This window comes from Culex pipiens, chromosome 1, assembly GCF_016801865.2.
Source record: "Culex pipiens pallens isolate TS chromosome 1, TS_CPP_V2, whole genome shotgun sequence".
Lineage (NCBI taxonomy): Eukaryota > Metazoa > Arthropoda > Insecta > Diptera > Culicidae > Culex > Culex pipiens.
The window spans coordinates 67587685-67614015 of record NC_068937.1 but is presented as its reverse complement, the minus strand read 5'-3'; the positions used below and the strand labels follow the sequence as shown (position 1 = coordinate 67614015).

General features: G+C 37.6%; 1 protein-coding gene across 1 annotated transcript; it reads left to right on the top strand.

Annotated features, from left to right (window-relative positions):
- The first annotated feature begins 17958 nt into the window (after positions 1 to 17958).
- LOC128093860 (uncharacterized protein K02A2.6-like) lies at positions 17959 to 19516 on the top strand. Its single transcript, XM_052711710.1, has 2 exons — positions 17959 to 19179; positions 19232 to 19516. Exons 1-2 carry the CDS (start codon positions 17959 to 17961, stop codon positions 19514 to 19516), a joined length of 1506 nt encoding a protein of 501 aa, XP_052567670.1.
- The last annotated feature ends 6815 nt before the right edge of the window (positions 19517 to 26331 follow it).

Genomic DNA, 26331 nt, shown 5'->3' with positions numbered 1-26331 from the left:
CCCAGGCCGACTGGGTGAGAGGCAACCACGCTTACCCCTACACCACGGGTCTATCGATAGAACTAAAATTGTAAACATTCAGCAAAACCATAGGGACGTGGCGTTACATCGTGCTGCCACCTGGTTTTTTTAAGCGCAAGAGTGTAAAAGTGCTGAGTCATCGTCTAAAAATAGACGGCGTCCTATCTCGCCCAGCAAAATGAAGTCGATAAAGTAGTCGGTTTCGATGAGAAAAAGTGGAAAATGTGGTCTAAAAATAGCGACGCCATACGTTAACCATTCTCGTTACATTCAATTGATCCCAAAACATTTGTAAGGTTCTTTTTTTGGCTCCTCCTCTTTTTTGATAGCGTCGATAAAGCAGATTACCATTCAAAACCATACATAAATGGTTTCTGGTATGCTTTGGTTTTTGGTTCCAATCGAACTGTTTGTGGTATGATACTTCTATAATTCATCTTTTTTTTCTCCATACAAAAGTTTTATAGTCACATAACCTAACAACCTAGTCCCCAAACGGCCCGAGCATGGGTAAATAACAAGGGAAATGCGTAATAATACCTTTCTCTGGTATCAATACCAAATTTTGGTATTCCTGGACCCTTTTAAATTTGTCAGGATGGCACATTTTGGTATTATTTTGATATTAATGTTTTTTATCAAATTCCTTTGAAACTATCGGGAAATTTTGACCAATTTTGACAAAATAATTAATTTTGCGCTAAAATGATGTCTCAAAGCGAATGCTTTCATTGAAAACCGGAAATTTCAAACTTGATTTTAATCAATTTTGATATAACCCATAAAGAAATGATTTGAAATTGTGGAAAATTATCTAAGTCAGGATGCCACATTTTGGTTTTATTTTGGTATTAAAGTGTTTTATCAAATTCCTCTGAAACTATGGGTTTTTTTTTATGAATTTTGACGAGATAATTAATTTTGCGCTAAAATGACAAGAAATCCAAAAATGTTAAAGCTGATTTTCAATTTTTTTTTCTATATATATTTTTTTAAATCGTTGAAATTTCTCTAAGTCGGGATAACCATATTTACTTTGAAAAACAAGTCAATCGACAGATTATTGAATTCTGGTGAATTCCAATCCAATTTCATTTTAATAAAACTTTTTTTTCAATCTTGTTTTTTTTCAGAAGCTTCAAGAACTTCAAGCACAGGCTGTTCATCAATGACAAATGTATTAGATGTGGTGAAGAATATCACTAAGAACAACATGGAATCATCAGGTGAGTAGATTTGGCGTTTGCATATGGGTCATTCCACCTGAAATGCAAATTTGAAAATTCGATTCTGCTGAAATTTGGAGCTGTTGAGACTATCATAACATGCAAAAATCCCGAATTTCCAAATCGGACCACCCCTTCCATTTTTGTACCCTCCCAAAAAATCGACTTTTTGGCGATTTTTGAGCGAAACCCTAATCTCAAATGACGATAACTCAGGAACCACAAATCTTAGAGGGTCAGTCTAAGACTCAATTTTAAAGGAAATTGGACGTAGAACCCATTTACGTGATCAAAATTTAGATTAAAATATTTTGTCTACCTGTATTGCGCAGTTGAAAACTTTAAATGGCCTATCTAGTTTTTTTTTAAATTTGACCTCACCATCGTATTCCCCGGCCAATTTTACATAAGAATCACTTATCGACAGAGAGGAATATGTTTCGTTCCAGAGATATCGAATTTTAATGTTTTGAGTATTTGAGATTAAATAAACTAGCTTTATTCGCCGCATCTGCTAGAAGCACTCGGGCGCGCTGATCAATAACTGCTACCTGGTTATTTATTGAAATAAGATTTCATCCCAAATAATCATTAGCAAATCAGGCAAAAATTGAATGTACACCAATGTAGGAAACTGCTGTATAATCTTAAATTTGAAAAAAAAAGTATACGGTGAATTTGTGTGCCAGCCCACAGGACAGACCCGAGCATGGGTAAATAACAAGGCAAATGCGTAATAATACCTTTCTCTGGTATCAATACCAATACCAGTATCAATACCAATACCAGTATCAATACCAAACCCTTTAAAATTTGTCTTAAGGATTATGAAAGAGCAAAATGTGCTATCATACCAATTAAAGTTATTGTTTTGATATTGCAAAATTGCAGAATTTGTCAATGGTCGAACACCACATATTAGTATTCTTTTGGTATTACAGTGTTTTATCAAATTCCTCTGAAACTATGGGAAAATTTTGACCAATTTTGACAAAATAATTAATTTTACATGATCATTCAAAATGGGTCCGCGGGTCACAAAAAATGACGTCGCGGGCCACGTTTGGCCCGCAGGCCATACTTTGGTCACCCCTGCTATAGAGATATCCACACGCGAGAGTGTGTTAGTTTGTAACAAAATTAACACGCAGACATAGGCAAATCGAGTAGAATGACTCGTCTGCCAAAATCAGCTGTGTCCTTTGTTATACCACGAGCACGTGGTAACCAGGTAACCTATCGTCAGCTGTGTGCTATTTTGTGACATAGACCATTTTGGTCGAAAATGAGTTAATGATGACGTTTTGCTATAGAGCAGTTCTCTAGGATTTCGGTCATTCGATTTTTTTGTATTTTTTAATCCGACTGAAACTTTTTTGGTGGCTTCGGTATGCCCAAGGAAGCCATTTTGCATCATTAGTTTGTCCATACAATTTTTCATACAAATTTGGCAGCTGTCCATACAAAAATGATGTTTGAAAATTCAAAAATCTGTATCTTTTGAAGGAATTTTTTGATCGATTTGGTGTCTTCGGCAAAGTTGTAGGTATGGATACGGACTACACTGTAAAAAAATGATACAGGGTAAACAAATTTTGGTGATTTTTTTATTTAACTTTTTATCACTAAAACTTGATTTGCAACAAAACACAATTTTTTAGAGGACATAAAATGCCAACTTTTCAGAAATTTCCAGGTTGTGCAAAAAATCTTTGAGCGAGTTATTTAATCAATACTGATGTTTTCAAAAAATTTAAATATTGGTCGCAAAAATTTTTCAACTTCATTTTTCGATGTAACATCACATTTGCAATCGAAAAGTACTTTAGTAAAATTTTGATAAAGTGCACCGTTTTCAAGATAAATCCATAATTAGGTGACTTTTTTGAAAATAATCGCAGTTTTTCATTTTTTTAAATTAGTGCACATGTTTGCACACTTTTGGAAAAAATATTTTTGAAAAGCTGAGAAAGTTCTCTATATTTTGCTTCTTTGGACTTTGTTGATACGATCTTTAGTTGCTGAGATATTGCAATGCAAAGGTTTAAAAACAGGAAAATTGATGTTTTCTAAGTCTCACCCAAACAGCCCACCATTTTTAAATGTCGATATGTCAGCAACTAATAGTCCGATTTTCAATGTTAATATATGAAACATTTGTGAAATTTTCCGATCTTTTCAAAAACAATATTTTCAAGGGCGTAATATTGAATGTTTGGCCCTTTTGAAATATTAGTCTTGGTTTAAATTTTTTGAAAATATTGTTTTCGAAAAGATCGGAAAATTTCACAAATGTTTCATATATTAACATTGAAAATCGGACCATTAGTTGCTGAGACATCGACATTAGAAAATGGTGGGTGGTTTGGGTGAGAAAAAGCGGAGAAAAAAGCGTTCTGAAATTCGTGAACAAATGTGCATGTAATCGCGTACTTTCGCCGTTCATGAAATCGTGAACTTGTTCATGATATCATGGAGAAAAAAACACGATATCGTGCACATTGTTCATAAAATCGCGAACTGATTCTTATGTCTAAAAAAGCTTTCCGGATGGCCCAAAACAGCTTGGTTTTGTGACGCCACCTACCTGTGAAGTGTTTTGCCCGAGAGAGCTTTCTAACATCTCATGCACTAACACAAGTTCAACGCAGCCTTTTGTTCATGTGTGGAGTAAAACGAATTTTGACGTGTTCAAACAAGTTTCTGAAGATCAATCCACATAAAAGCCAAAACCAAACTATCTGATCTGTTTATTCTTTTAATATTAATAATTTTATTTTCATTTTTTACAGCTCTTTCCAAATTGCCTATAGTTGATCCATCGCAAAATGTCGACTTGCATCAAAATTATAAAAAAAATGTCAAGAATAGTTCGCAGGCAAAAAATATTTTGGATTTGGTAGATTTTGAAGAGAAATGTGTTTTTATTGAGTTTAGTTTATAAATTTGTCGGTGTCTTCATAATATGTGCATTAGGGTGGGTACGTTTTTCAAAAAGTTCTCGGATCAAGTTTTAGTATGGTTCCCCTTGTAGGGCATACCCATAGGGACTTTCATGCCAAATATCAGCTCATTTGGTTGTAAACTGGCTGCGCGCATCAGGGTTAAAGTTTACATGGGAATTACTATGGGAAATTGGAACTTTTTGTTCAAACGCTCCTACAGGTCTGGGAAAATCACGCGCCAACTTCTGGTATGGTCAGGCCTATGGGGAATGGTCTGGAGAACATTTTTCCCGAAGAGAGCATATGGATTCGTTGTCCCTAGACCTGGCGCATCGGCAAACAATTCGATGTCTCCGGAATCAACGGTTTTCCCTGAAAAAGCATCAAACTTTCCTCAGCATGCTATGAAAGCTTGATGCAAACCGCGACGCCATACGTCAGGCAGCTACCACGTGGTTAAAATATTTGCAAAAAAATACAAATTCGCTATGCAAAGATTCTGAATTCGACTACATAATATTAGGATTGCTCGAAATGATCATTTTCTAGTTAAAGAAGGTTTGCAATTGAATATTCCAGCCGTTTCTCACCCACGTGGTAGCTGTCTGACGTATGGCGTCGCGGTGTGCATCAAGCTTTCATAGCATGCTAAGGAAAGTTTGATGCTTTTTCAGGGAAAACCGTTGATTCCGGAGACATCGGATTGTTTGCCGATGCGCCAGGTCTAGGGACAACGAATCCATATGCTCTCTTCGGGTAAAGTGTTCTCCAGACCATTCCCCACAGGCCTGACCATACCAGAAGTTGGCGCGTGATTTTCCCAGACCTGTAGGAGCGTTTGAACAAAAAGTTCCAATTTCCCATAGTAATTCCCATTTAAACTTTAACCCTGATGCGCGCAGCCAGTTTACAACCAAATGAGCTGATATTTGGCATGAAAGTCCCTATGGGTATGCCCTACAAGGACCAAACTTTGAATATTATGCCCATTAAAAATGCTAGTATTGATTTAATTTTTTTCAAAATATTTTTTTCGAAAAGATCGGAAAATTTCACGAATGTTTCATGTATTAACATTGAAAATCGGACCATTAATTGCTGAGATATCGTCATTAGAAAATGGTGGGCTGTTTGGGTGAGACTTAGAAAACTTCAATTTTCGTGTTTCTTTTTCTTTAAGCCGCTGTATCTCAGCAACCAGAGTTCCAATCTTCAATGTCTCTTAGACAATTTTATAGCAAATTTTCTGAACTTTTCAAAAAAAATATTTTTAGAAATGGTCACTCATGGTCACTATTTTTAAAAATCGAAAAACTGCAAATATTTCGCTGAAATCAAATTTTCGGTGCCTATATCTTGAAAACGGAGCCCTTTATCAAAAAATCTGTAAAGTACTTTTCGATTGCAAATTCAATTTTGCATTAAAAAATGAGGCCAAAAAAATTTTATGTATGAAATATCGATTTTTTCCAAAAATCACCAGTTTTTCAAAAAATCATAACTCGGCGGCAGATTTTTTGACCATGTTTCTCTATAGCTCAAAAGTTGCGGATTTTTGTCCCCTAAAACATATCAAAAAATCTCGAAAATCAAAAAATACGTATTTTGGGAATTTGAGTTTTTGTAAAAAAAAGTTAATAAAAAAATCGGAATTTTTTTTTTCCGTGTACCTATTTTTTTCTAAATAGTCCTTAACAATACCTACAACTTTGCCGAAGACACCAAATTGATCAAAAAATTCCTTCAAAAGTTACAGATTTTCGAATATATACGTACCATTTTTGTATGAACAGCTGCCAAATTTGTATGGAAATTTATATGGACAAACTAATGATGCAAAATGGCTTCTTTGGTCATAGGGAAGGCCCCCACAAAGTTTGAGCCAAATCAAAAAATACAAATAAAATCCATTTCCGGTTTTGGTAGAGAATTGCTCAACTTTATATTCTTTTAGGTAATGTATAATGTTGGGAACACAGATCGGTTAAAGACGTACAACGGTATTTCAAAATCAAAATATTTAGGTTAGTATTTTGATTACAATGACCCTTTTTATAATGGATTTTTGATTCAATTTTCAAAAATTAGCTTCATGGCTCTTCTTGCCATAAAGCATACTACTTGACAGCTTGTTTGAATGGGACCATAGTTAATCCATTGTAAAATGTTGTCTTGTCATTTTTTGTTGTTGTTTTTTTTTATTTTAATACAAAACAAATATTGACAAGACAACATTTATTCGATTGATAAACTATGGTCCCCTTGGAACGAGCTGTCAAGTAGGACCTTTTCTGTCAAGAAGGACCATGAAGTTAATTTTTTAAAATTCAATTAAAAATCCATTTTAAATCCTTTGGGGTCTATTAAAGGGTCATTGTACTCAGGAAAATAAACTTTATCGTTATGACTCAATATAACATATTTTTTTTAGTGTACGTACACGCAATAGGGGAACAGCATCTAATTCCAGCGTGCCTCTAATGTTGCCATATCAGCACTTTGACATTCAATTACAGCTCATTAAAAACGTTTTCAACTGAAATCGAGTGATAAATAGCTCAATAAGAAGTGAGCAAGCAAGTTTCTATCAAAAGTTGTTCCAAATTAGTTGTTTAAATAGTGAAAATCAGCAATTTGGATGGAGTTAGGAGCGAGTGCTAAACCTGCCAAACATACGAGAATTTCCCCTACATGCGCACGTAGATAACTTTATCTGAGCCCAATCTCACCTACACTAGCACACTGCACATTATTGTTTAGCTGGCTGGTACATATTTTAATGTTTACATTTGTTTATAGAACTTAATAAACAAATCGAGATATCAACGCGCTCGAACTCTAATTATTGACGCCCACAATAACAATAAATTGGAATTAATTGTATTTTAAAAATATTATAACTTTTTTATAAAGATGTGTATAAATTAAATACAATTTAATTAAATAATAAACTTTTGATTTAATATATTTTTAAATCGTAACGGAATATCTGCACGGTGTTCTGTTTGCGCGTCTCGTTACCCGAGCAGGGGTAAATAACACGGGAATACCAAATTTTGGTATTACTTGGGCAAATAACAGACACCAAAATGTGCCCTTGGTTGCCCAGTAATAGATGGTAAAATACCATGAAATCATACCAAAGTCTAGTATGTGGAAGGGCACAACAATACCAAACCATGTTATTCCAAGGGTAAAATAATACCTCAAAATAAAACCATTTCAATACCAAGTTGAGGTCTTCTGGATTTTTTAACATTGCTTGAATACCAAAACTTGGTATTGCCATGGTTTAATTTTACATGATACATGATTTTGGTATGATTTGATGGTATTTTACCATCTATTACTGGGCAACCAAGAGCACATTATGGTCGCTGGTATTTGCACAAGAAATACCAAAATTTGGTATTTTCATACCATTTTTAGTACAACAGTTGCAGTTAGTGAAAAACGGAAATGATCCATATGCAACAGCCAAATCTCTTCACCTGATGATTCCATGTTGTTCTTAGTGATATTCTTCACCACACCGAATGCATTTGGCATTGATGAATGGCCTGTGCTTGAAGTTCTTGAAGCTTCTGACAAATAAAAAGATTGAAAAATAAGTGTTATTAAAATGAAACTGAATTGTAATTCACCAAAATTCTATAATCTGTCGATTAACTCGTTTTTCAAAGTATTTGGTTATCCCAACTTAGAGAAATTTCAACGTTTTCCATCAGCTTTAACATTTTAGGGTTTCATGTCATTTTAGCGCAAAATTAATTGTCTCATCAAAATTTATAAAAAAAAATCCCATAGTTTCAGAGGAATTTGATGAAACCATTCAATACCAAAATAATACCAAAATGTGGCATCCTGACTTAGAAAATTTTCCACAATTTCAGGTCATTTCTTTAGGGGGTATATCAAAAATGTTTAAAATCTAGTTTTAAATTTCCGGGTTTCAATGAAAGCATTCGCTTTGAGATATCATTTTAGCGCAAAATTAATTATTTTGTCAAAATTGGTCAAAATTTTCTCATAGTTTCAGAGGAATTTGATAAAACACTGTAATACCAAAAGAATACCAAAATTTGGTGTTCGACTATTGACAAATTCTGCAATTTTGCAATATCAAAACAATACCTTAAATTGGTATGATAGCACATTTTGCTCTTGCATAATCCTTAAGACAAATTTTAAAGGGTCCAGGAATACCAAAATTTGGTATTGATACCAGAGAAAGGTATTATTACGCATTTCCCTTGTTATTTACCCATGCTCGGGTATCACTGCACGTCCCCGAAAAAAGTTTAGTCGACAGCGCCTAGCAACAAAACATGTTGAAACTAGATTCAGTGTCAAAGTTTCCGGGTTTCCAGCTAAAATGGACCATATTTTTTGGAACATTGGCCATTGTCGGCCTTGGGAATCATTCCGACGGTCAAGGATTGAGTGTAAATGGTAAGTTATTTGTTTATTTGAGTATTGTTAAGGCTACCAACTCTTGCTAAGCCAAAATCCGTATACTTTACCGATATGACACCATCAGGGTTACCAGGTCAAAATTTGAAAAATCTGGCAAAGTATCGAAAAAAAATCTGGCAAAATCTGGCAGACGGAAATCTAACAATTCAGAATGGTGAAGGGGAGGGAGGGTATAAATCAATCCAAAAATTTGTAGAATTCAGATGGTTTTACTGGTTGTATGGCCACAAAAATGATAAGTTGCAATATCTTTAAGGAAAACACAATCAATTTTATTTTATTTGCAATAAAATTCGTTCATTTTAATCAAAAAGTTGTACAAAAATGGCATAAAGTGAAAAATCTGGCAAAATCTGTCAATATCTGGCACAGAGAAGGGCGAATCTTTATTCTGGCAGAAACTTGAAAAATCTGGCATTCCCAGATTTATCTGGCAACCTGGCAACCCTGGACACCATGGTATAACAAAAACTGTCAAGGAATTATTTAGATAAGTTTGGAATTTGGGAATTAAAAATATTTTTGTTATACGTTTAAAAGTTTACGAAATGCCAAGTTTGCTTTTACGAATAATATCATTGTTAGTGTTTTCACGAAAACATTTCTAGAGGTCCTATAAATACAAGCACAACACAAGGTTTTCACAAGCCAAAATTTGATCTTTTATTTAATAAATATGTTTTGTAAGGATTTTGAAAAGAACAATCATTGACAATCAAGTTTGAACTGAGGGGAACCCGGAAAGTTATGCAAGTGTGGTAATCACCACCACTACATTCCCAAGTTACATGCTAAACAGAACGACCGTTGGGTCTCTGTTTTGTATCGTCCTTCGCTACACGCACTTAATGCGTGTAGACGATGCGCATGAGCATGTGGCTTGGAAATGCAGGATGTAACCGTAATAAAGTTTTATTACGGTTCGTCTAGCGTCGGCGTGGGATTAGGACTCCCGCCGACATTTAGGGTTAGAAGTCGGTTCTCGGGTAGCAGGTAGAGAACCGACTCTAGAAACGTAAGTTACAAGTAAAATAAAAGCAGTTAGTTCTGAGCATCGACAGAGTTCACATCATTCAATATCACCACCCTCATCAAGGGCTGGCCAGTATGGCTGGCCCTAAATTCCCACAATGGTGGCAGCAACGGAAAAAACCCACACCGAGGTTTTTTTTAAAGTAATTTTGAAAGTGTTCCTGAGTTCCTGAGAAGTATTTCGCCGGCGACGGAAGTTGATATCAGCGTGATGGAGCCAGAAGGACCAAATAAAGCCGAAGATCGAGTCTGCAACTTCATCACGGAGCCGTGGACATTTCTCAACGGAACAGCATTTCAACAACGTTGGCGTCAGTCATCAAAAACTGGTCAGTACGGACAACTTCAGAATCAGTGCGTAATAGATACGTTAACAATTATAACTAGAACGTTTAGTTTCATATTATTTGTAACAGTTCTAATTATACTTTCAAAGTACATGCGTTTTTTTTGTCAAAAAGTTGTTATCAAGAAAAAGATTGGATGATCAAATAAAGTGTTAAAAAAAATCAGTAGGTATTAGCTACAATTGTAATAAAAAAGTGCTTCGAAAAATTTAAACATTGGTTAATTTGACAACCGTAATAGCGTCAAGTAGAATGCAATCATTGTTTATTATCAAATCAATTATTGAATCCAAATTCTTAACAAACAAATAAATGGTTCGAAACGCCTAAGCAAAGAAAAATGCAGTTTAAAAAAGAAACAAAAATTGTGGCAAAATGAAAACCGCGTTATTTTTTGTAGCAGTTCTAAAACAAACTTCGAAGACTAAAAAAAAAAGCAAAAGAAATTCTATGCATTTTAGGTATTTTATGTTCACATCAATGTTTGAATAGTTCAGTATAAAACAAAAAAAAAATAATGCATTTAGATGTTAAAAGTTATTGTTAGAAAAAGCAATTCTTGCATTGGTCTTCAATTAAATATGAAATTTAGAAGCAAGTAGCACAAGTAAATTCTTTTTACAAATGTAATCGTTCTGGTTGTACTTAAAAAGCAACTTTATGTTTTACTATTTTTTTTTGTTTGTTTCCCGAAATCAATTTTTCATTAATAATTAGGCATGGCAACAAATCATGGACGAGTAAATCTCGCCTGAAAATGCGTAAGACCAATGTCCTTATTTTGTTTAACTAATCGTCAATGTACGATAGTAGTATTCGACAGGCGGGTTGTGCGATCAGGTAAAATCCTGGCAAAAAATGCAGACACACCTTATAATAAAAGGTCCCTGAGCTTTCGCACGATGGTGTCCTAGTCAAGAAAAAACTGACCTAAAATGTTAAATGATATTTTGTTGAGGCAAAACTTTCATAAACAAATGGCTCAGTATAGATAAAGAAAATGATTTCGGATCTCAATTATTTGTAGTTTTTTCTATACCTAAATCATGGGGGAGAGGGGACTTCAGAGCCAAGTTATGTTCAAGGCTTGCTCTGAGTCTTTTCTATCTTTCTTCTTCTTTTTGAAGACAATCAGAACAGATTCGTTTAACAACATTTGGTATCAAAGTAGAAAAAAAAAGTAAAAGACTTTTTTTTTGTTTATAGGGGTGAGTGATGTGGTAATCACCACCACTACATTCCCAAGTTACATGCTAAACAGAACGACCGTTGGGTCTCTGTTTTGTATCGTCCTTCGCTACACGCACTTAATGCGTGTAGACGATGCGCATGAGCATGTGGCTTGGAAATGCAGGATGTAACCGTAATAAAGTTTTATTACGGTTCGTCTAGCGTCGGCGTGGGATTAGGACTCCCGCCGACATTTAGGGTTAGAAGTCGGTTCTCGGGTAGCAGGTAGAGAACCGACTCTAGAAACGTAAGTTACAAGTAAAATAAAAGCAGTTAGTTCTGAGCATCGACAGAGTTCACATCATTCAATATCACCACCCTCATCAAGGGCTGGCCAGTATGGCTGGCCCTAAATTCCCACACAAGTTATCCCTTTAAAATCAAACTGACAGTTAAATAAAAATATCTTATTAGAGAAAGCTTTGGCCCAATCAAAAAAGCAATGAAATAATTCCGTACAAATCCGTATTATGCAAAAAATTCCGTACCAAAATTCCGGCCTGTTAAAAATCCGCGGAGAAGGTTGAAAATCCGTACGGTAAGGAAAAAATCCGTACAGTTGGTAGCCTTAAGTATTGTGTATGATAATTTCAGCTTTTTTTGCAATACAAAAAGAAATTACTCCCGGCGTTCCAGGTTGTGGTCAGCCGTCACAAATTCCGAAATTGGGCGTTGGCATTTCGAAGTGTGTTTTCCCCCCGAGGACGCGGCGATGACCAGGCAAGAGTGGAACTGGTCTGTTTTCAAACTCAACGAAATTGTAAGATCAAGCTGGCTAGCAACCTGAATCCGGAAGCAGGCATCCGCTGTTGGGAGAATCTTCGGCGGAGAGCAGATTTCAGCTTCACAAGCGCAAGGAAATTTGAGTGAAGAATCTGCATTGTAAACATTAGTAATGTTGTGAATAAAGAAAAACTTAGTTTTCTTGTTTTTTTTTTGTTTTGAAAAAAGTTTTCTTTTAGATAAGAACATTCTGGAAGCGCAAAGCTTGCGTAACCCACCAATAACCCACCGCTAGATGGCAGGTTGAAAGCTTCATTACAGTATCGAATGATATGCAGATGGCGCTGTGAAATTGCTTAAAGCTCATCGATATCAAAATGTTTAGGGGATTTGAAAAGCTTAGCAGCGTGAACAAGTGTGCATGATTTGCGATTAGTTCATGGAAAGTGTTCATGGTACGTTTTCGTACCGTAGAATATCACGCTGTTCCCGATTTCGTGGTACATTGTTCACGAATTCCGGAACGCTTTTTTCTCCGTGTAGAATACATCAATTTTCCTGTTTTCAAACCTTTGCATTGCAATATCTCAGCAACTAAAGATCGTCCAAAGAAGCAAAATATAGAGAATTTTCTCAGCTTTTCAAAAATATTTTTTCCAAAAGTGTGCAAACATGTGCACTAATTTAAAAAAATGAAAAACTGCGATTATTTTCAAAAAAGTCACCTAATTATGGATTTAACTTGAAAACGGTGCACTTTATCAAAACTTTACTAAAGTACTTTTCGATTGCAAATTTGATTTTACATCGAAAAATGAAGTTGTATAATTTTTGCGATCAATATTTCGATTTCAAAAAAATCAGTATTGATTAAAAAATTCATAACTCGCTAGAAGATTTTTTGCACAACCTGAAAATTTCTGAAAAGTTGGCATTTTATGTCCTCTAAAACATATCAAAAAGATAAAAAATAATAAAAATAGTGTTTTTTTGAAAATCAAGTTTTAGTGATAAAAAGTTAAATAAAAAAATCACCAAATATTTTTTACCGTGTATCATTTTTTTCCAGTGTAGTCCATATCCATACCTACAACTTTGCCGAAGACACCAAATCGATCAAAAAATTCCTTCAAAAGATACAGATTTTTGAACCTTCAAACATCATTTTTGTATGGACAGCTGCCAAATTTGTATGGAAAATTATATGGACAAACTAATGATGCAAAATGGCTTCTTTGGGCATACCGAAGGCACCAAAAAAGTTTCAGTCGGATTAAAAAATACAAAAACTAAAATTGAAGGAAAAAGACCGATTTCGTAGAGAATTGCTCTATACTTAACAAACACTACAAGATGCTTTAACCCGATTTTGGAAATTCGCTTCCGTTTCCCGGATATCGTGCACACTTGTGACACGTCATACATGTTGTTGGAAAATGTGGAAAAATTGTCTTGTTTTTCACAAATTTATGTTGATACACACTTTCTAAAAGCAATGCAATCTTTTGTTTTTGAAAATATTCTGATTAAGTCGGTTAAACTATTGATTTATGTCTATTTTAGTTTGAATGGGAATTCTGTGCACACTTGTGACACGTAGTACAATTTTACATTCGAAACACACTTGTGACACGTGCTTTTCAGATTTTTGTTAACATAATTTACTGTATCTTTTAACTGGTGTAACCAAATTAGTTGAAACTTGGAGCGTTTGTTAAGCGATAGTATACGAACCGATTGCTCCAAAAGGTTTGGCTCTACCATTCATAGTTTTGAAAATATTCATCATCAAACTTTAAAAATCGATTTTCTCGAATAGTACTAAATGGTCGTTGTCACAAGATAGCACACAGCTGACGCTATGACTGCGTAAAAATAATATAAACAAAATCAGTTGCTTGGAATTCAGCCAATCACAATCGATCAAAACCAAAACAATACTTTGAATACAAACATAGACTAAATATATATATACAGTAATTCCCCACGAAAACAGCATGATTCGAAAAAAAAGTTCTCCGATCGGGCTCAAAATTTTTCTGGGGGATCCTTGGCCGAAATAATTAGACCCGTATTTTTTGTTTGGCCATTAGGGTGACCTACACCGTGTTAGGGTGGTCCGAAAAATGGCAATTTTCATCGATTTTCGCAAAAACTACTTTTTTCAAAAAATCATATCTCCGCGCCATTTCATCCGATTTTAGCTGTCTTAGACGCAAAAGAAAGGTGATTAGTTTGGCTATTTGGGAAAAATAGTAAGAAGTTTCGAAAATCTAGCTTAACATTTGAAAAGGTCATATGAAAACTTAAAATGCTGTGTTGAAGGTCTCGGGATCAAAGAGCCTATGTCTGAAAATATTTTTATCGGATTCCTCGGAAAATTTCACATAACATATCAAAAAATGGTGAAGTTCTGTTTTCGATACTCTGAGATACGATTTTTTGAAAATAAAAACTGTGTTTTTCGACGCGCCACGCGCAAAAATTGGAAAATGACGAAAACTAGAAAAAATCGACTTTTTTCACTAAAACTGCGATAACTTTAAAATTTCGTCGACGGCCAAGTGAAATAACGCTGGACGGGAATCGAACGGACGACGGGTAGGATGTTCGGTGTTACTGCTGCTACCCGCTGCCGACTGAGCCATCTTCGCATTTTATAATCGAGCGGCTAAAGCATCAACTTGTTCAGGTCGAGGCACAGGCAGTGAGCCAGCGAAGTATTAGAGCGATAGAAAGAGAACCAAACATAACTATTTTTAGTTCGGGTAGTTTTGAAGTCAGGCCGGGACCGTGGTGTAGGGGTAAGCGTGATTGCCTCTCACCCAGTCGGCCTGGGTTCGATCCCGGTGGCATTTTTCGAGACGAGATTTGTCTGATCATGCCTTCCGTCGGACGGGAAGTAAATGTTGGCCCCGGACTAACCTAAAAAGGTTAGGTCGTTAGCTCACTCCAGGTGTAGGAGTCGTCTCCCTGGGTCCTGTCTCGGTGGAGTCGCTGGTAGGCAGTTGGACTAACAATTCAAAGGTCGTCAGTTTGAATCCCGGGGTGGATGGAAGCTAAGGTGTAAAAAGAGGTTTGCAATTGCCTAAACAATCAAGCCTTCGGACACCTAGTTTCGAGTAGGAATCTCGCAATCGAGAACGCCAAGGCAATGCTGTAGAGCGAATAATTTGATTGATTTGATTTTTAGTTTTGAAGTCAACGTTTGGCAGAAATACATTGGATATATGATTTACATTAAATAGGAATTTACAGGAAGCCGAACGTGGGTAGAAATTCATCAGATTTGAGTTTCCATGCTCAACGTTTCCATTAGATTCATGATTTACATTAGATTTAGATTTACATCGGTAATTTCCATTACTTTTTGCTCATTACTTCATATTTCAACATTATATTGAGTGAGTTTACATAAGAAACAGCAATTACGTGCTGTGTAAATTTACATATTTTTTTCTGTGTAGCTCTTTTCAACGTATTTTGGTTTGAATTTTTACACACGTTTTTCAATGCTGTTTGTTCAATGATATACATCTGTTCTCTGTGGTTGAAAGGCGCCATATAGTTTGGAAAACAAAAGAGAAAATGAACCCGATTGGCGGAGGCATGGTTCCGTTCTATCCGGATGACTCGGCCAGCGTTAGCACTCGCTGGAAGAAATGGAAGCGGATGTTCGAGATATTCCTGGACATCAACAACGTCCAGCTGCCGTCAAGAAAGAAATCGTATCTTTTGCACTGCGCCGGAGAGAGCGTCCAGGATATCTACGTGAGTCTCGTCGGGGAGCAAGAGCCACCAGTTCCCGATGGATCGGACCTGTACAAGGAGGCGATTCGTGTGCTTGACGAACATTTTCTGCCGATGAAATCCCAGGAGCGTCACATCTTCCGAAACTTGAAGCAGGGACAGGGCGAGAAGATTTCCAGGTTTGTGCTTCGCTTGCGAGAGCAAGGAAATCTGTGTGAGTATGACGACTGGCTCGAAGAAAACATCAAAAAACAAATCTTTGAAAAATGAAAATCGGACGAGCTGCGGGTCAAAATACTCCAGAAGCCAAACATAACCCTGGAGGAAACACTCAACGAAGGCCGTGCCCTGGTAACAATCGAGAAGGTGCGGCAGGAACTGCACCGTGCGGCAGTGGTCAACAAGGTCAGTGCGTCCAAACAAGAGTGTTTCCGCTGCGGAAATGAAGGCCACTTTGCGAGCAGCGAGCTGTGCCCGGCGAAAAACACGAAGTGCGGATTGGTGGGGCACTTCTGGCGCTGTTGCAACACCAAGGCGAAGCACGGAAAGCATCGAAAGGTGCAGCAGGTGGCCCAAGAGCCGCCGGAACCGGAAGAAGAAGTGGATGACGTATACGACTCGGACGACACTGTCAGTAACGTGGATCAACAAGAAGTCCGATACGCCTTTGCTGCAAGTACGGAAGATGCTGCGGGAGAAAAAGTTGTGTGCTGTATCGGAGGAGTGAAGATCAAGTGGGTCGTAGATTCTGGAGCTGGAGTGAACGTGATGGACAACGCAATCTGGACCTACCTCAAGCAACGGAACGTCAAGGTGATCTCGCAAACGAAGGAGCCGCGAACAACGCTCAAGGCCTACGGCAACAACAGCCTCAAGGTTTTGGGACAATTCCGAGCATTGCATTGCAACGAAGAACAACGAGACGATCCCTGACGTGTTCGTGGTGGAAGAAGATCAACACGGACGTATGGAGTGTCAGCCCAGCAATCGGCAAGATCACGGGAATCGAAGTTCACCTGCAGATCGATCCACTGGTAAAACCGGTCCATATCACCAAGTGCCACATCCCAATTCCGCTGCAGGAAAAAGTGGAACGAGAAATCGATCTTTTGCTGGTACAGGACATCATCGAGGTGGCACCGATTGATTCACCGTGGATTTCCCATTTGGTAGTTAGCCCGAAAGCCGATGATCCGTCTGCCGTTCGACTGTGCGTGGACATGCGTGCCGCCAACAAGGCCACAGCATTTCCCGCTGCCAACGTTCGGGGACATCGTTCCACACCTTCGAGACTGCAAGTGGTTTTCGAAGATCGACTTGATCAAAGCGTTCCACCAGGCGGTTTTGGCACCAGATTCATGGTACATCACCACGTTTGCCACCCACCACGGCTATTACCGGTAAAAGCGGCTGCTATTCGGCATGAACATCGCGTCGGAGGTTTTTCAGAGCATCATGGAGCGCGTACTGAAGGGGACTTCCGGAGTGAAAGTCTTTATCGACGACATTCTGGTGTTTGGATCGACGAAGCAACAACACGACGCTGCCCTCAAGGCAGTGATGCACCGCTTGACGAGCCATGGAATCACCGTGAATCCAAAAAAGTGTTTCCTCGGAAAATCTGAAGTGACGTTCATGGGCCATGTGCTGTCCGCTGACGGAGTTCGACCAACCTTGGACAAAGTGGAGGCGATCAAGCGATTGTGGGAGCCGAAGACGCCGGAGGAGGTGCGCAGTTTTCTGGAGATGATCACCTATCTTGGCCGTTTCATCCCGGAACTGTCAACGCTGACTTCACCACTGCGAGAACTACTCCGGAAAGACTCGGAGTTTGTCTGGGGCCCGTCGCAACAGCAGGCGTTCCAGAAACTCAAGGAGCTACTCAAGGATGCCAAGAATCTGGGATATTATTCTTCACACGACAAAACTATTGTGATTGCGGACGCCGGTCCTACCGGGCTCGGAGCAGTTCTGATTCAGGAAAAGGATGGGCGAAAATGAGTGATTTGCTACATCAGCAAAGGGCTTTCGGATGCGGAGAAGTCGTATGCCCAGAACGAGAAGGAAGCGTTGGCGTTGGTGTGGGCTGCTGAGCGGCTGCAAATTTACTTGCGTGGGTTGACATTCCTTATCCTCACTGATCACGAACCGCTGAAGGTGATATTCGGACCAAACCACGTCTCCTGTCCAAGAATTGATCGTTGGGCCATGCGACTGCAATCGTTCAGGTTCACCGTAATACACATCCCCGGCAAAGTGAACATTGCCGACCCGCTGTCGAGACTGCCGGCCTACACGAAGTGCAAGACGTACGATCAGTTCGGCGAGGAAGCGGTTCTTGCGATCACACAAAAGGCGGTGCCTACTGCTCTGACAACGGAGGAAATCGCAAGCAACACAGTGGCTGATGTGGTGTTGTCAAGGGTGAAGGAGGCTCTCAAGACAGGTCGCTGGAATGAAGAAGTGAAGAAGTTTGCGCCGTTCAAAGAAGAGCTCTATCGCTGCAAGGAAATCCTGCTTCGAGGAGAACGCCTCGTAATCCCCCAGAGCCTCCAAAAGCGCACGTTCAAAGAAGAGCTCTATTGCTGCAAGGAAATCCTGCTTCGAGGAGAACGCCTCGTAATCCCCCAGAGCCTCCAAAAGCGCACTTTGGCGCTTGCCCACATTGGACACCCGGGGATAGAACGATCCAAGCAACGACTTCGCTCCAAAGTGTGGTGGCCAGAGATCGACAAAGACGTGGAGCAGGCGGTTCGAAAGTGCTTGGATTGCCAGATTGTGGGGAGAATGGCACCACCAGAACCGATGGCCGTACGACAGCTTCTATCTAGTCCATGGGAGTTCCTGAGCATGGACATGCTGGGCCCGCTGCCGACCGGTGAGTCGCTGTTAGTAATTATCGATTGCTACAGTCGGTTCCGTATCATCGAAGTGTTGAAGCAGACCACATCGGCTGACATCATCGGCAAGCTGAGGCCATTGATCATGAGGATGGGAATCCCGTCCGTCCTGATGAACGACAACGCACGGAACTTCACGAGCAACGAGATGGAAGACTTCTGCAATTCGCTCGGGATCAGACAACGACGTACCACGCCCTACTGGCCGCAGGCTAACGGGGAGATCGAACGCCAGAACAGATCGATACTCAAGATCCTGAAGATTGCCGAGCTGAACAAATCGAACTGGAAGAAGGACCTGGAGGAGTTCAACTATGCCTACGCCTTGATTCCTCATCCAGCAACAGGACGTTCACCTGCAGAGCTGACATTTGGTCGGCAGTTTCGAGACTGGATTCCACAATTGTCTGGTCTCGGAAGTCACGAAGAGGAGGTGGAAGACAAGGATAAGAGCTACAAATATCGTGCCAGGTGCCAAGTGGATGCTACTAGAGGAGCAAGAGAGTCGTCTATCCAGCTGGGAGATCAAGTCCTGATGAAAAACATGAACCCGACCAACAAACTGTCTGCTCCGTTTCTAGCAGGGAAACTCGGTCGTCGTGGAGACCCCCGAGGGCGTGAAGTACCGGCGAAATTCGTCGCATTTGAAGAAGGTGAACACTCCTGACGTGGAGACCGAGGACTTGCAGTGGGCGACGCCAACACAAGGTGAGGAGATTCCTGAGAAGCAGCCGGATGCAGAAACGAGCCGAGGCCAAACGTCGACAACTTCGACAAGGTCTGGCCGCCAAATCAAGCGTCCACTACGGTTCCAGGACTTCATCGTGGATGTCGGTACTGGAGGAGAGCAAAGAACCAGGATGTGAAAAGGGGAAAGTGTTATGATGGCAACACTGGCCATGCGTGGGTAGGGTTAAAGTTTAGCGTGTAACGGAACGGAAGAGAAAAAACAAGTACAGTTGGGAACCGCGATTAAATTCGATTTTTTATTTAGTAAATTCGATCACAACAGAAACGGTGGTGTTTTTTGGGGTACGGTTTTAAAACAGGACCGGATTAAGCCGGAGAAAACTGGCCAACTTTCTTTATGAATCCCGATCTCCGATATATCGTTATGGGGAATGGTTCAAAAAATTGATTTTGCGGTTCCGGACGCACATCCGGAATGATGGAAAGTGAAGTGAAGCTTTCGGCGGACGGTGGAGTGGAAACGAAACAAATGTTAATTTTTTTAAGTGAAGTTGAAGCACCTGAAGAGTTACTATGTATAATTTGTTATTTATGTGTAATTTATAAATTTGCAAGTGAAATAAATATGTTTTTAGGGGGTGAATCTTGTTGTTGAAGAGTGTGTTGAATTGGAAATTGTATCGTATTTGTATTGTATTTGATAAACCGTACTTTATATTTGTCGATCTTGGAATCATAAAATATGAAACAAATAAAGGTTAAAAGGTTAATAAAGATGTGGCAGTGCGTGGCCGAATGGTTACGCTGTCCGCTTTGTAAGCGGATGATTCTGGGTTCGATTCCCATCTGCTGCAACCTTCCATCGGATGAGGAAGTAAAATGTCGGTCCCGGCCTTGGTTGTTAGGCCGTTAAGTCATTCCAGGTGTAGGAGTCGTCTCCATGCCATAAGTACAAACAACACACCAAACCAAGCCCACTCCGGTGGAATCGCTGGCGGCGGTTGGACTCGCAATCCAAAGGTCGTCAGTCCAAACACTGGGGTGGAAGGTTCCTTGGAGTAAAAAGAGGTTTGGGTGCTCTCCCCATTCAAGCCTTCGGACTCCTAGGTTCGAGCAGAAACTTGCAATAGAGACCACAAAAGACCCGGGGGTCGTTAATGTGAATGGTTTGAAAGGTTAAAAAAAGCAATTCCCTTCCTCTAGAATCTTCCATAGCTTTCGTTTACTCCAGGGCAAGAATAACAGTAAGTCAGTAAGCAAACAAGTTATAAGGAAAAAGAGTGTCTGGCGTAGTCTTTCCTCACCATTTTTATTAGCAATCCAAACCCCCAACCATAATTGCCGTTATGTATTCTTAAGAAACGGGGTGTAAAAGAATTGCCAACACTAATAAATATATTTAAGGACTCTTACATTTTACGTGTTTCACGGACTCTTAAAATAACTTGGCCACTTTCTCCAGGCTTAAACTGGACCCCAACAAACACCTCCGTTTCAAAAGAAAACAGAAAAGTTTTGACAAGGATTTTTCCCCCAGCAACCCTCAGTGTGCTGAGATTTGTTTTGCGGGTTTTTAAAATCATGCATGTCAAACGGCGGGGTTTAAAAGTCATTGTTTATGTTTTTGACATTAGTTTGCATGAAGAATTCTTTATGTAAACTAATGTCAAAAACATAAACAATGACTTTTAAATACCGCCGTTTGACATGCATGATTTATAAAACTCGCCAAACAAATCGCAGCACACTGGGGGTTGCTGGGGGGAAAACGTAAAAGTCCTTGTCAAAAATTTTCTGTTTTCATTTGCAACGGTGGTGTTTTTTGGAGTCCGGTTTTATATCAGGACGGATTATCCGGAGGAAACTAAAAAAAGGATTTTGCGGTTCCGAATGCAGATCAGATGATGAAAAATTATGTGATCCACTCAACCGCTTCCGGCAGACCGTGGAGTGGAAATGAATGTAATGTTCGTCAAAATGTTTTATGTGAAGCTGAAGCAGAAGAGCAATTCTCTGAGATTTCGGTCATTCGATTTTTTTTGTATTTTTTATTCCGGCTGAAACTTTTTTGGTGCCTTCGGTATGCCCAAAGAAGCCATTTTGCATCATTAGTTTGTCCATATAATTTTCCATACAAATTTGGCAGCTGTCCATACAAAAATGATATGTGAAAATTCAAAAATCTTTATCTTTTGAAGGAATTTTTTGATCGATTTGGTGTCTTCGGCAAAGTTGTAGGTATGGATATGGACTACACTGAAAAAAAATGATACACGGTAAAAAAATTTTGATGATTTTTTTATTTAACTTTTTGTCACTAAAACTTGATTTGCAAAAAAACACTATTTTTAATTTTTTTTATTTTTTGATATGTTTTAGAGGACATAAAATGCCAACTTTTCAGAAATTTCCAGAATGGGCAAAAAATCTTTGACCGAGTTATGATTTTTTGAATCAATACAGATTTTTTCAAAAAATCGAAATATTGGTCGCAAAAATTTTTCAACTTCATTTTTCGATGTAAAATCGAATTTGCAATCAAAAAGTACTTTAGTGATTTTTTGATAAAGTGCACCGTTTTCAAGTTATAACCATTTTTAGGTAACTTTTTTGAAAATAGTCGCAGTTTTTCATTTTTTTTAAACAGTGCCCATGTTTGCCCATTATTGAAAAAAATATTTTTGAACAGCTGAGAAAATTCTCTATATTTTGCTTTTTCGGACTTTGTTGATACGACCCTTAGTTGCTGAGATATTGCCATGCAAAGGTTAAAAAACAGGAAAATTGATGTTTTCAAAGTCTCACCCAAACAACCCACCATTTTCTAATGTCGATATCTCAGCAACTATAGGTCCGATTCACATTGTTAAAACATGAAACATTCGTGAAATTTTCCGTACTATTCGAAAAAAATATTTTCAAAAATTTAAAATCAGGACTAACATTTCAATAGGGCCAAACATTCAATATTACGCCCATTTGAAATGTTAGCCTTGATTTAAAATTTTTGAAAATATTTTTTTCGAAAAGATCGGAAAATTTCACGAATGTTTCATGTTTTAACATTGTAAATCGGACCTATAGTTGCTAAGATATCGACATTAGAAAATGGTGGGTTGTTTGGGTGAGACTTAGAAAACTTCAATTTTCCTGTTTTTTAACCATTGCATGGCAATATCTCAGCAACAAAGGGTCGTATCAACAAAGTCCGAAAAAGCAAAATATAGAGAATTTTCTCAGCTATTCAAAAATATTTTTTTCAATAGTGGGCAAACATGGGCACTATTTTTAAAAAATAAAAAACTGCGACTATTTTCAAAAAAGTTACCTAAAAATGGTTATAACTTGAAAACGGTGCACTTTATCAAAAAATCACTAAAGTACTTTTTGATTGCAAATTCGATTTTACATCGAAAAATGAAGTTGAAAAATTTTTGCGACCAATAATTCGATTTTTTGAATAAATCAGTATTGATTCAAAAAATCATAACTCGGTCAAAGATTTTTTGCCCATTCTGGAAATTTCTAAAAAGTTGGCATTTTATGTCCTCTAAAACATATCAAAAAATAAAAAAATTTAAAAATAGTGTTTTTTTGCAAATCAAGTTTTAGTGACAAAAAGTTAAATTAAAAATCATTAATTTTTTTTTACCGTGTTTCATTTTTTTTTCAGTGTAGTTCATATCCATACCTACAACTTTGCCGAAGACACCAAATCGATCAAAAAATTCCTTCAAAAGATACAGATTTTTGAATTTTCGCATATCATTTTTGTATGGACAGCTGCTAAGTTTGTATGGAAAATTATATGGACAAACTAATGATGCAAAATGGCTTCTTAGGGCATACCAAAGGCACCAAAAAAGTTTCAGCCGGATTAAAAAATACAAAAATTAAAATTAAAGAAAAAAGACCGATTCCGTAGAGAACTGCTCAGAAGACTAATCATGTGTTATTTGTTTTTATGTGTAATTTACAAATTTTCAAAGGAAATAAATATGTTTTTAAGGGGGTGGATCTTGTTGTTGAATTCGAAATTGTATCGAATTTGATTAGCCATATTTTTTCATCTCGATCGTAGAAAATTATTAAATATAAAATAAATGAAGGTTAAGGATACAACATGAAATAAACAAAGAAAACAGTTGTGTTATTTCTTTTCCTTAGCTTGTCTAAAGGACTTTTATTTTTCTTTTTCGTCATTCATTTTTCGCTTAAATCAAGACAATAAGCAAAATAGCAACTTCCTTTCTTCTAAAATCCCCCCTTTCCGCTGCATTGCAATCATTCACTCCAGGAAAAGAATAACAGGAAGCAAACAAGAGTTTGGTTTCTGGCGTACGGTCCACTATGGGGTTTCAGGCGGCCATAAATCGAAAAACCGACATACTCTAATTATTTTTTTGGTATTTTTTTTTCGAAAATAAACATTCTAACTAAGAAAAATCCGGAGTTTGAAAGTTGTAGGTTCAATATTCACTGAATTGCAGACCTTCAAAGGCGAAAATGGTAAGAAAAAACATGTTTTTTGACAAAAAAATGATTATTTTTCATAGTTGTACTGTGTAGCTGTTTATGTATTTTTTCCTGCATCATTATATATATTCAGAAAGGTAATTGATTCAACTTTTCAATAACATTTTACAAAACACACTTTTACAGGCAAAAAAAAATAATAAAAATCAAAAAAGATGGATTTTTATTTAAAATTTAGTTTTTTTCAACTTTGTTAATGGAGTACTTTTTTTGTGTGCATTTGTGCGATCTGAAAATTTTGCAGCTTAAAATTTGAACCATGTCCTAACTTGTCTCCAAATTTCAAAGTGCACTTTTGTGCACTTTTTGAGTTATGCCATTTTGAACATTTTGATTCATGCAAGAAAATTAATTATTTCGCGTACACTGAAAGAAAGGCACATAGCAATATCACATGTTTTGCACATGAATCTACCCCATACGACTTAGCATGTGAATGTCATGTGTAAATCACTTGAAAAAAATCCAACGCGTGAACCGGCAAATCTAAGTGCAAAACACGTGAATTTGACGTGAATGTTCACATGAATTTGGAATGGGTGTGCACATGAATTTCAAATGATTTTGTAGTATAAATGCAATGGTTTTCCAGTGGTTTTTATGTGAGCTGAATATTGTATATATTTCGATTTATTTTAAAATATTTTTTACTACGATTATATGTTTTATTTAACACGTTTTTATTGATACATGAAATAAATAATAATTACAAATTATTCGAACCATTTTTTTTGCACTTCACTTATTACTTTTCTTAAAAAAAAAGTGAAATTAACAGTACACAACGGCACAGTTTACTGGTAGCAGATTCCGGTAACACACCAGCAGGAACAGTTACTTGAGGCCGTGAAACTGCTGACGGCGGTTCTTGGAGGCCTCCACCAACTCGACCTTGATGATCTGGATCGAGTGGCCTTGGTGCCGAATCGTACCGCAGCCAGATTTCATCGTTGTCGGATCAATCGGCCAATACAGTGTCGGTGCTGAGAGAAAATAAACTCAGGAGTCAACTTTTCGCCGGAGTTTTATTTCCTGAAATTTCATTGCCATATTAGTCTTTATGTACATTTGTCAATTTTCACTGTTTTTCTATAAAATACTTACCAACAAGTTCTAGTACGATTGAGATTTACACACAAAAATATCAATTCTATTGTAAAATAATTAATTCGACAGAAAATACGCAAATAAGACCGTCTTCGTCCGTCGCCATCTTACGAATAAATAATTTTTCATCAAACACCTTTAATAACCAATACATTTCAATCTCACGTGATTTTCACTATGAAATCAAGGGAAAAGTCGTATGGGGCGAATCCAAGTGAAATTCCATTGAATCCAAAGTGAACACCAAGCGAAAAAAGAATGAAAAAAATCTCGCTTGCGATCAGCTGTTTTCAAATGATTATCAAATAAATGTCACATGAAAAACACATCGAAGTCAAGGGAAAAGCATGGCAAATTATCGTGTTGATTTTTGGAGCAGCTCACGTGAAAAAGCACATGACTTTGCTATGAGAGATTTTTTCAGTGTATACGCTTGGTTAAAATCACATTATTTACCTGCGGAGGCAGAAATGACGTACCTGCTATGTATGTTTTGAAATTGATTTGATATTCATGACTTTGTTGGTACTTAGGTACGTTTAATAAAATTAGAAATTCCTATTCTAAGTATTTTACAGAAACGATGCGTCGAATATTCATATCAGTTCGTTGTTGTGTTCTTTTGAAAGTATGGATAATAATACCGTAGTGTCCCGGTACGATATAACGAAGCACTATTCTGAAAACGTGAGAACTGCTTTCGAGTATATTTGTAAGAATTACAACATTGCAGAACCATCACATGATCAACTCAGGGAAAAACCACAGAGGAAAAACTACGCACGTTGTTCTGTAGCTTCAAAACGAGATATACAAAAGCCCATAGAAGAAGTTCATATTTTAAGTAATCTAACGACAATCGGTTACATAGTGATTTTGATTTAGAAGAATTTATCGTGGAAAACGTGAATTTTGCAAGTGGATCAACCAAAAACGTGGACGAGAATCCATACAATGTTCCATAAAATAAACCGTCTAAAATTCTAAAACACCGCAAAAATCAAATTTTAATTGGATGGGGAGGGGGGGGGGGGGGGTCTTCAAAGAGAGGTGGATTTTAACTCAAGAAAAAGGGGAGGGAGATTGAACGTAAATCAAAAACTTTAACATAGCATAAACCGCCATTCCGTGCATCAAATAGACAGAGCAAGAATATTAAAATTCACCACTTTAATGCATGTGGCATATATGAAAAAATCGAAAATTAAACTTTTTTTTTGGAAAAATATCAAAATTCATTTGTTTTCATTATACTTAGTACAAACAACACAAAAAAGTCACAAAAAAGCAAAAAAATATTTTTGGCCGCTCGCTTATATGGAAATACCCCATAGTGCGGTCTTTCTTC

Coding starts and splice junctions, on each gene's coding strand:
- LOC128093860 (XM_052711710.1), top strand. CDS start 17,959: ATGCGACTGCAATCGTTCAGGTTCACCGTAATACACATCCCCGGCAAA. Junction 19,180..19,231: donor CTATCCAGCTGGGAGATCAA/GTCCTGATGAAA, acceptor CTCCGTTTCTAG/CAGGGAAACTCGGTCGTCGT.